The following is a 10,924-nucleotide window of genomic DNA, read 5'->3' on the forward strand; positions in this document are numbered from 1 at the left end:
CTCTCTCCGTCGGTCCTTGAGTTGCTTAGAATTTCTAGGATCACGCCAAAATGCAATTAAAATATGATATGCATTTGATGACCTATGTGTAACATTTCAAATTAAAAATTTGGGATGTTACAGCCCCCCATCGATCTGAACTAGAGTCCTCTAGGGTGTCCCCATGCCGGTTGAAGCGCGCTTGAGATGTTCTGGATATGGAAGAGATTGCGGCGAAAAACCCTTTAAGCAACGAGCCCGTTCACCGGCTTCCCTTCTTATCTATCATCAATCACCAACGGAGTCGCTTCCTCGTCGGTGATCCCAAGCTTACCGTGCCCTAGCAACCCAAGGGACGAGGCTCCTCTGACGTACTGCAGGGCGCAATTGGGCCACTGACAGGTGGGCCCGAAAGCAAGTTGGCCCACCTGTCAGTGACCCAACTGCGCCCTGCAGTATGTCAGGGGAGCCGAGTCCCAGCCCAAGGGGCTAGGACCAAATCTCGCTGCATGCTGCTGGGCGGTGTCGCCATCTCCCAACGGAAGTCCGGGCCACCTCGCCATGAAGATCTGACGAGCACCGTCTGGTCCGCTTGAAACCCTAATTACCGCAGGGTTTTTGAGGTTTTCACGGAGATTAGTAGCATACTGTGTCGATCTATCCTTTCAGGTTCTACCTAGCTAGTGAGCGGTCATACTAGCCCACTCTATGCCTTGGGAACACAATACGGTAAAAAAGCTCAACTATGACTGTTTATATGGAAGACAAAAATTGAGCAGTGGCACGCATATGGCCACAGATTATGCGACAGAGTACTCATAAACAAACAAGAGAAAGAGAGAGAGACTCCACGAACTAATCAGTAGGACAAAGCGTATGCGTTAATCAATATTAGAAAAATTACAGTGTACATCCAGGTGGTACTAAGTGTTAGAGTAAAATGGCAAAACGGTATACACAGTCTGCAAGAGGGTGGCCACAAGCAGGACGACGGCGGCAACGAGGGAGATGAACACCCAGGGATTCCTCAGGTACCTCTGAAAGAAATTGGCCCGCCACCTGTTCCACCTCATCCGGCAATGGGCCTTGACCCGCCGCTGCACGTCGTGGAGCCGGCTGGACGGGCTCATCACCCCGCCCTTGTTCAGGGTGTTGTTGAGCAGCTTGGCCACCTCCTCGTCGCTGCCCAGCCCGCACTCGATGATGTTCTTGGACCTCAGCAGCGCCACGTCCTTGGCCGAGCTGATGATGTTGTCCATGAAGATCACGTACGCCGTCACGTCATTGCCGGCGCCCGGGTGGAGCCGCTCGAACGCCATCAGGTTCAGGAACTTCTTCTCGGTCCGGTCGTCGACCCTGATCGCCGGCATGCTCAGCACGCCGTGCTCGAAGTGGACGTCGAGGAGGCTGTCGGTGTCGCTCACTTTGAAGTGGATTCCAGCCTCGTAGATCTCCATCGCCGAGGGCATGACATATGCTGTCGATCCTGTGCGCTCTTGGTGGTCACCATGGGTGAGGCTTGTGTACAAGATGTCGAGAGGGTGGAGCCCGAGGTGATTGATGCCTACCAGGTGCCGCCGCCACGGACAGAGAGAATCGAGCACCAACCTGCTTACTCCTGAAGCATTCTATAGCAATCAGTTAGAACTAACATGGTTGCCTCGGTCTCCATTAACCATATTTTTCAATAAGATTAACAGGTTCCATATATTCGGCTAGGTCTTAGTCGACTGAGATAGTCAAGTGATATAACATGCAAGAGAGAAAAAGAAAATCTACAAAGAAAATTTTGCATGGATCTTAATGTAATACCTTACGGATATAACATCGACTGAGACTTTATTAAGTCTTAGTCGACTGAGACTTAGCAAGACTGTTTTGATTAATCTGCATTATAGTTATCTCTTTTTTGCTGAATGAATATATGAATTTTCAACTTCTTAGAGCAAAAGTGCTTCCACTTCCACTTCTAAAATAAACACTGAAAATTTTACTCGCGGAACTGGATTGTGAATTTAACAGGAACGGGTTTGTCCAAGTCACAGTGCCCATATATGTGTATATACAAGTTAGTGAAATGATAACGGTTTAATCAGACAACGTCTTGTGAAATGGGCTTGAAAATTTAACTCGACAGGCAGTTATTTTCATTTCATTCAGTCATTTTTTCTTACTGGAACTTTGTTGTTTGTTCTTTCATTCCCCTTGTTCCCTCTATCCATCAGCGTGCGAGCTCGATGCCGTACGCATCGATCGCCACCGAAGGTATAAGTGGAGGCTGGCGCGTGGTGGAGCGCCGTCGAGGCGCCAACAGCAACGGAAGCGAGAAGAGCTAAGATTACATCACTATCACACAAAGTTTGCCGACAATCTATCATGTCTCTTTCATCTGTCGCCGTCGAGGTCGGCATGCAAGAACACTAGCTCAGCCATGCCTTCTACGCCAATTAAACTGAAGCCAGCACCAATCCAGTCAAGCTAACTAACTGAACCCAATTAAACTGCCGATAGATAGTACCAATCCGAGTGATCAATACTGCTATGTACGTAAATCTATCAGTGAAGTGATTATTGTCGGTTTAAATCTGGTCGGTCGGAATTGGTAAACTAAAAGGGGGAGGGGGGATTAATAAAGAAGGAAGGACCAAAAAATTACGGATCGATGAAATAAAGTGGAGTAGTAGTAGTGCAGTACAGTACCTGATATCTGTCATGATCCATGACAACGAGGAGCCTCTGGAGGAGGAGAAGTGGCAGCTGGTTCTCCATGACGACCATGTCGGACTGGATGTAGTTCCAGAGGTAGAGGTAGCCGTACTTGCTGAAGACGGGGTCGTTGGGCGCGTAGTCCTCGTGCACCTTCCCTCGCAGCGCGTCCATCCGCATGGCCTCCACCAGGAAGCAGCCGTCGGTGACCATGAGCTCCACGAAGCGCTCCCTGTTGTCGACGCCGCGCCACTCGTCGCCGAGGTCCTTGTAGGCGTCCAGCAGCTGCGTGGCCACCTCGGCCACGGCGGCCACGAACTCCCGCAGCGGCTTCCCGGAGCGCTTGACGAGGTGCACGACGGCGCGGCGCTTGTGCTCCTCCATGGGGAGCAGCTCCGGGTCGCCGTGGTGGAAGGGCCCCAGCGAGACCAGCTCCGGCTGGTACGCCTTGCTGTTGTGCAGGTTCTTGATCCGCTCCGGGACGCGGTAGACGGAGTGGCGCTTCCAGCGCGCCATCTCCACCGCCGGGTCGATGTTCATGTCGCCGATCGTCTTCTCCATCTCCACCACCCAGCTGCGGCCGCCGCCGCCGCCGGGGCTCAGAGTCAAAGCCAAAGCCGCATCTACCGCCTCCACCCTCGGGTACTCGACCTTGTTCGGGGACAAGGTTGTTGCCTCCCCCATTAATCACGCGCGGTCGTCTGTGGGTCTGGAATGCATGGCGCTCGGCTCAGCTCGCTGGGCTTTGAAAGGTCTGATGGAACGGGGGGGCCGGCAAGTTGCACGTAGTACAATCAGCAGTGGCCGGACGGCGACGTGGTGACGCCCAGTCGAGTCGACTGACGGAAACGTGCAAGTTGGCTGCGCCCCGTGTACCGATGTCTCTGGACTCATCTTGGCCACAAGTTGCTCGCTTGCACGGGCTCCACCATACGCCCCCTTTGTGCATTACTCCAACCTTTGTGTGTGAACTATGTATGGTATCGGCGTGAAAGCAGACCTGCCCGGCCCGATCACTGTGACAGCAGCAGAGCATATGCTAAATTGCTAATGCGGGTGGCCACCAATAATATAGCCTGTACTGACCAGCGACGTGTTGAGACTTGGCCGACTGTCGCTACATCAAAAGCAGATACTACACTACAGCAGAGACTGTTTTTACTTTTGGTCCGTTCAATTTTTTTCAGATATGACCCTATCGTTTACAACAACTCCATTGTCTCAACAGCTCACTTTCATCATCTGTGACTGTGTCACACGGACAGATCACGGTCTCCCCGTCGTTCTTTCTCTGTATCCTGCAGCCCTGTCCACCAACACCAAGCATCCGATGCGTGGACGGCGAGGCGAGATCTGGCGGCGGGGCGAGGCACTGCTCAACGTATGACTTGCTAGGCTCCACCGGCGTCCGCCCTTTTCCAAAAATGCTAAACGTACGGGCACCTACAGGCCCGTACGAGGACATACCAACAAACTAAACACTGCCCCCCTGATTTTCAGGGGGTGGGGCCTGCTTTGGCAAATAAAATCCAATCACAAACTTCCACGTCACATTATTTTTAAATCAACCTGTAAAAGCCTGTATAATCCTGTACGTGTAGCATTACTGGCCCTTTTCTGCGTTATACTAATCCGTAGGGGTCCAACCAGACCACCACCATCCGCCCATGTCCCCACTAGTTTAATCTGTCCAGGTCCTCGGGCCCGCGCTAACACTAGATGACGGAGCTCCCACCCAGGATACGCCCCCGACGCGAAAACTGGTTTGGTATGGACGAGTCACGTATGGTTTATGTGTTTGTTAGGAAGTGACCACGTCTACAAAACTAACTATCGAATTCGAATAAAGCATCATCATTGACTTTGACAGCTACACTATCTTCAGTAATAAAATTTTGGATCCACATGTGCCATTTATCGAAGAAACCTTTCATTCTCGGGGCTGTTGAAGGAATGGTCATTTGACCTTAGCATAAGACTTTTCAAAGTCAATCTTGAAAATTACTACATTCATGTGTTTTCGGGTGCATCTCGTTAACAATGTCATGTAGGATTACTACTCTGCCGAGTATATTTCTTCCTTACATGAGAGTTGTTTGAGATGGTTGGATGACATGGTTAGCAACCGTGTTGAGCCAATTAGTAGCCACTTTAGTGAATATCTTGAAGGTGACATTAAGGAGACACATGGGTATATATTGTTGGATCCACTCAGACTCCTTAGTTTTCGCCAACAAAATGACCTCACCAAAATTAAACCTGAATAGGTCAAGTTAGTCAGCACGAAGACAATTGAACAATTCTAAATTATCAGCCTTGATGACATCACAAACATTCTGATAGAATTCCGCGGGGAAGCCATCAAGGCCTAGATATCTGTTATGTTCCATTCACAACACTGTGGCTCTCACCTCCTTCTCAGAGAAAGGTGACATGTGGATATCATTCTCTTCTGCCGTGACTTGTGAAATATTATCTGTTCGGATCTCATTGAGGATGACATTCCCTTCATCTGTCCCCCAAATAGATATATGTAATATTTGGTGATCTAACCCTTGAGCTCTGCCTCACCTTCGATCCACCCCTAATCATGTTGGACACTAAAAATGCTCTTCTTCCTATGCCAACCATTTGCGACCAATTGAAAGCATCATGTATTATTAGAAATAATTTTCGATCCATGGTGGTAGCTACGCACGACCCCAATTTTTATCTCTAATTATTTTGGTAAATTATTTTGGACTATGAAGAAAAATCGTTACTTTGGACCAGTTAGGCAGGCAAACAGGCAATTATGCCAAAAAGGCAAGCAAAAAGACCGAGAGAAGTGAGAAAATGCCCTTTCCACACAACAAAAAGGCACTTGTGTCAAAAAGGTAATAACAAAGACAAAGAGAAGTGAGAATGAGTCATTTCTATACAACAAAAATGCACTTGTGCCAACGCTATAAGAAGCCCGACACCTCATCTATCGAAAAGTCACTTATGCCAAAGGGACTTTAGCTACCACCATGCATAACAACTCACCTCTCATTACTATCTCCCTTCATAGCTAGATGGATCAGATCTCTAGTTGGGCAAGGTTGCAGGACGACATGAAAGCCTCATTTGAACAGGCTACCGGCATCATCCGACAACTAAGGGAGAGCAATGAGAAGCTCCAGGCCGAGCGCGACCTGCTGAGGGCGAAGATCGTCGGAAGTGAGGAGCAGCAGGAGGAGACCACTGCCTTGTCGAAGAGGACCAGCGTCATCATCGAGAAACTTATGGACGAGAATGTTGTGCTGCGCATGAAGCGCAAAAGGCTGGTGGAGGAATTCGTGGATGCTCTCAAGCAGCATACTGAGGACAGGAAAGAGCTCATCGCCGCTCGCCATGGAGACTAGTTCCCACGGCTTGCAGCAACACATCAAGAAAGTAGAGATCGGCGAGCCAGATCGTTGTCTTCCTTATTCTTTTGCCCTTGTGTATTTCGGGAGTTGCCGCATGTGGCTTTTTTAATTATGTTCCTAAATATGTAAGACGATTATTATCCACTGTCATCGTCCTTATATTCATCACGCTTGCTATAAGTCACAGTCGATGCCATATAGGTCCGCCGGATCTTACATCAAGATCCATGCCAAACTTTCTTTTTAGATTTTCATTTTTTCTCTCTTAAATCTCAGTCCAGTGAGACATAGCCACGCCATGAAACAGGGGCTCGGGCGCCATTCATGGAGACATTGGGAGGGACGTGAGCGGCGGATAGAGGTCAAAGGGCTCTCCTCCCGATGAGCATGCGCAGGGGTCTGATCGCACGCCTCCCGTATCCAAATAGCTACCCCGCACAGCACCTCCTAGCCAATAAAAAAAGGGACATGTGGCGCCACGTAATTGGTAAGTAGAACGCCCACAGTTTCAATAATAGTTGTGTTTTCGATTCGTAACGTGACAACACTTGTTTCAAAATGACTTTTTGATTGTTAATATGCGCGCCTTCACAAATTGGACAGAAAAATTACCACAACATGTTGGTGCCATGTCATGACACCATGCCAAGTTTCATGATTTTCAGGCGTATTTTGGATTTACAGGAATTAAAAAACAAAGTTTCTCAATCTTTCCGGCCGAGCCACGACGCCAGATGTTTGAATTTCATTCTCATTTCTTGCATGAGACCTAGAAATTCACCCAAGGACACACATGTGATTTTTAACCAACTTTGATGCACTGGAGCATGTGCTTGTAGTTCAAATTTGAATTATGCACATTAAATGCCCAAAAATTCAATTAATGTATAAAAAAGGCCAAACGAACCAGGGATAATTCTAAAATTTAGCACGATACTTCTATTTGGTCTAATCTGCTTGTGTAAAAAATTAAGGCATGAGAAAGCAGTGTACATATGTCGTTTCACACACGGAGGTGACGCGTTACTCTCGGAACCATGAGCCTTCTTGAGAGAAGCTCCGGTTTCAAAAAGTTTATACCAAAGCTTGTCCCAATTCAGCCAAATAAATACCGCGGCATGTTGGTGCCATGTCATGACACCATGCCAAGTTTCATCATTTTGAGGCGTGTTTTGGATTTACACGAATTAAAAAAACCAAGTTTCTCAATCTTTCCGGCCGAGCCACGACGCCCAGATATTTGAATTTCGTTCCCATTTCTTGCATGGGACCTAGAAATTCACCCAAGGACACACATGTGATTTTCCAACCAACTTTGGTGCATTGGAGCATGTGCTTGTAGTTCAAATTTTGAATTATGCACATTAAATGACCAGAAATTCAATTAATGTATAAGAAAGTCCAAACGAACCCGGAATAATTCCAAATTTTAGCACGCACTCATATAGTTCTATGTCGCCTCTGTAAAAAAGGGGGGGAGGCAGCGTATATCGTTTCAAACACAAAGGTGACACGCCCCCCTCGGGAACCACGAGTCTTCTCGAGAGAAGCTCCAGTTTGCAAGAAGCTTATACCAAAAACTTGTCCAAATGCGGCCAATTTTTTTACCACAGCATGTCGGTGCCATGAAATGACACCATGCGAAGTTTCATGATTTTCAGGCGAGTTTTGAATTTTCAGGAATTTAAAAACCAAGTTTTTCAATGTTCCCGACCGAGCCACGATGCCCATATGTTTGAATTTCATTCCCATTTCTTGCATGGAACCTATAAATTCACCCAAAGACATACATGTGTTTTTTAAACAAACTTTGGTGCACTGGAGCACGTGCTTGTAGTTCAAAATTGATTTTTGCACATTAAATGCCAAGAAACTCAATTAATCCATAAAAAGTCAAACGAACCCGGAATAATTCCAAATTTAAACACGACACTCATTTAGTTGCATGTTCACTGTACATAAATGTTCTAGCAATTCAAACACCATCCTTTCCCTCTGTAACACCATTTTCTCTTTCAAAACATAATGAAAAAAATCAGGTATAACACAAATAGTTTACTAGAAAGAATCGTGTGGGATGCGATATAAAATATCTTGGCGCACCGTTTTGTTTGGCTTACGCAGAAAGCTTCGTCTTCTATAGTCCACAGACCCCGCTTGAACCACACTTGCGCGCCAGTTTCTCGTGGCACCGAGCAAAAAAGTTTTGCCACCGCGGAAATATCTATCTCCCCGCCCCCTCCCTCCCACCAAAAGACACATTTCCATTGTTCCTCCTTCCTTTCCAAGTTCAAACCTTCACTACTGCTTACTGGCAGCTCAGGCTCTTCGTCGGCGACCCTTCTTCTTGCAGCACCGCCTCCTCGCCAGCGATCCTTCTTCTTGCAGCGCCGCCTCCTCGCCGATGACCCTTTTTCTTGAAGCGCCGCCTCCTTGTCGCCGACCCTTCTTCTCGTAGTGACGCCTCCTCGCCAGCGGCCCTTCTTATTGTTGCACGGTCTCCTCGCCGCTGACCCTTCTTCTTGCTGTGCGGCCTTGTCGATATGGTCAGGTAATCCACACCCCACCCACACCATCCTCCTCCTTTCCCGTCCCACATGCCCCGACCGACGGCGCGACACCTTCCACCGAAATCACTGTCCCCCTCCTCCAATTCAGTGTCGCCCACAACCATTTTGCACGCAGTATAACGTGGAGCTCAGTTGGCAGCGGAAAAGCAAATCGTGGTCGCACGCGCGCATGAGGTCGCTATGGCTACCATGTGTGCCGACCGCCATATCTTGGAGGAGCACCTCGTCTTCGAGGCCATCGTCAACACCGCCACATGGTTGTCTACTTTAAAATACAGTTTGTGTTGTTTTCTCGAGGACATCGCCAATGCCTTCTAGTGATTTGTCCTCTGTAATGTTAATATGCAATCTGATGTTTGGTTTATAGTTTGGTCCTCTGAATTGTAATGTTTAGTTAATACTTTGGTCCTCTAAAACGTAATGTTCAGTTAACAGTTTGGTCCAACAATTGCTACATTTCGTAGTAGTGTTCTCAAGCATTCTTTATTTTGTTAATTGTCTTATCTTCTAGTACATGTTTCTATTCTGCAATGTCGTGCTCAATTAACTATTTTGGTTCATTTGATTTGCTGTCCATTTAACTGTTTGGTTCAGTTCTACAATTTTATTTTCATTTGTTGTGGGTACAATTTTGTATTATTACACATGTGAAATAAATCGAATTTTGCTGTACTCAATACATATTATACTGATAGTATGACAACTCTCAGTTAACCTAATCAAGATCTTCCTTATGTGTGTTGCAGGGAAACAATGGGAGACACTGCGGTTTACCATCGAGGTTTGTTCAAGCATGGTCCTTTGGCTAATAGCACATTATTGTGCAGTTGCAGGAATCATTCTAATATTTAGTTTTCTTACAATTTGGTCTTGCACATGTAGGTCCTGCTGTCAGAGGCTTAGACCCACTATTCGACCCATTTGCATATGGGGAAATGAGATGTCCATGAATATCAGTCAAGTTAAGAAACTCAGAAAGATTGTTATGATGAAGAAACTTGCGACAAATAATAGCAAGATCTTTGTTTGCACAATGACAAAGACATCAGTCAACTACATGATGGTACTAACTCTTTTACCTTGTTTACCCCTTGCGCCATTTCAAAATTTATAGCAGCAATTTATGCATATCTTTGTTTTTAGTACTTTGCAAAGCAGTTCACCGATGATTACCTCTCAAACCACCTGCATGGTTGAGAGGCGAGGAAGGTATTCATTCAACACCCACGGTACAATATTGAAGTCTTGCTGAAGCGAACGAAGGTTGGGCGGGTAATTATCCATAGCCACTGGCCTAAAGTTGTAAGGACATTCAACATCACTGAAGGCTCAATATTTTCCTTTCGCTTCTGTAGCTTCCCAGATGAGATTGATCTGTCTATTTACCATGTATGATGCTACTTTCCAAAGGTTTTTGATGTTGCATGTGAAACTTGGTGTTGTTGTGTAATGGCGGAACTGAGTGCTGAAGCTATCTGATGTAAATCGATTATGAAATCCTGGTTGCTATTATATGGATATGAAATATCTGGTGTGTTTTTATAAGAAATATCAATTTGATTAGTACATGGATTATCAATAATAGGCTAATTACCCTACTTATTGGGGTTTTCTATTGCAGACGGTTAATCAGACAGCACCGTGGGTGATGAACTCAAACAACCCGCATGGTTTCTAGAAAGTAGGCGTGTTCGATCAACTAACAATCACACACAACTTCCGACAGAGAACTGTTTGCGTTAGGCCACCTTGCACAAACGTTTCCACAAACAAAACTGTGTGTGATATACATACGAACGGAAATGTTTTTCTCGGATTCACCGTGTGGGATGTACATACGAACGGAAACAATTGGGTTTTGATGCCCCGTCAGATCACACACGAGCTCATTTTGCCCCAACCTATGTGCCAGGAGGGCCTGTCCCCGACGGTTTCTGGGTCATGTGTGAAGGACCCCCCTATAGCCCACACTCACTTGGCGACGGTTCCAAACACCGTTGCGAAAAGGGGTTAAAAAATGTTTGTATAGCAGGTCTCTCCACCAGTGTGGGATCTTGGTTCCTTTGCTTGAGCAACGGCACCATTATTATCACAATATAGTGCCATTCGGTTCATTGCACTTGGGATCACACCAACTTCTTCAAGAAAATTCTTGATCTAGATCGCCTCCTCCGAAGCTTCTGCAGCTGCAATATATTCTTGATTATGCCGTAGAATCCACAACGGTGTTCTGCTTGAAACTCTTCCAAACTACTGCCCCTCCATTATGGGTGAAAA

The 10,924-nt window shown here is 46.6% G+C and overlaps 1 protein-coding gene across 1 annotated transcript; it reads right to left on the minus strand.

Moving 5' to 3' along the window:
- Positions 1-835: 835 nt before the first annotated feature.
- Positions 836-3,430, minus strand: LOC119338419 (UPF0481 protein At3g47200-like). Its single transcript, XM_037610736.1, has 2 exons — positions 2,680-3,430; positions 836-1,607 (listed from the first exon to the last, which is right to left on the minus strand). The coding sequence occupies exons 1-2, from the start codon at positions 3,367-3,369 to the stop codon at positions 903-905; spliced, it is 1,395 nt and encodes a 464-aa protein (XP_037466633.1). The 5' UTR covers positions 3,370-3,430; the 3' UTR covers positions 836-902.
- Between the last annotated feature and the right edge of the window lie 7,494 nt (positions 3,431-10,924).

Source organism: Triticum dicoccoides, chromosome 7B (genome assembly GCF_002162155.2).
Source record: "Triticum dicoccoides isolate Atlit2015 ecotype Zavitan chromosome 7B, WEW_v2.0, whole genome shotgun sequence".
In the NCBI taxonomy this organism is placed as follows: domain Eukaryota; kingdom Viridiplantae; phylum Streptophyta; class Magnoliopsida; order Poales; family Poaceae; genus Triticum; species Triticum dicoccoides.

Excerpts from the sequence above, each read along its gene's own strand:
- LOC119338419 (XM_037610736.1), bottom strand. The coding sequence starts at position 3,369 with ATGGGGGAGGCAACAACCTTGTCCCCGAACAAGGTCGAGTACCCGAGG. Across the intron at positions 1,608-2,679 it reads TGGATCATGACAGATATCAG|AATGCTTCAGGAGTAAGCAG; the intron begins GTACTGTACTGC and ends TGATTGCTATAG.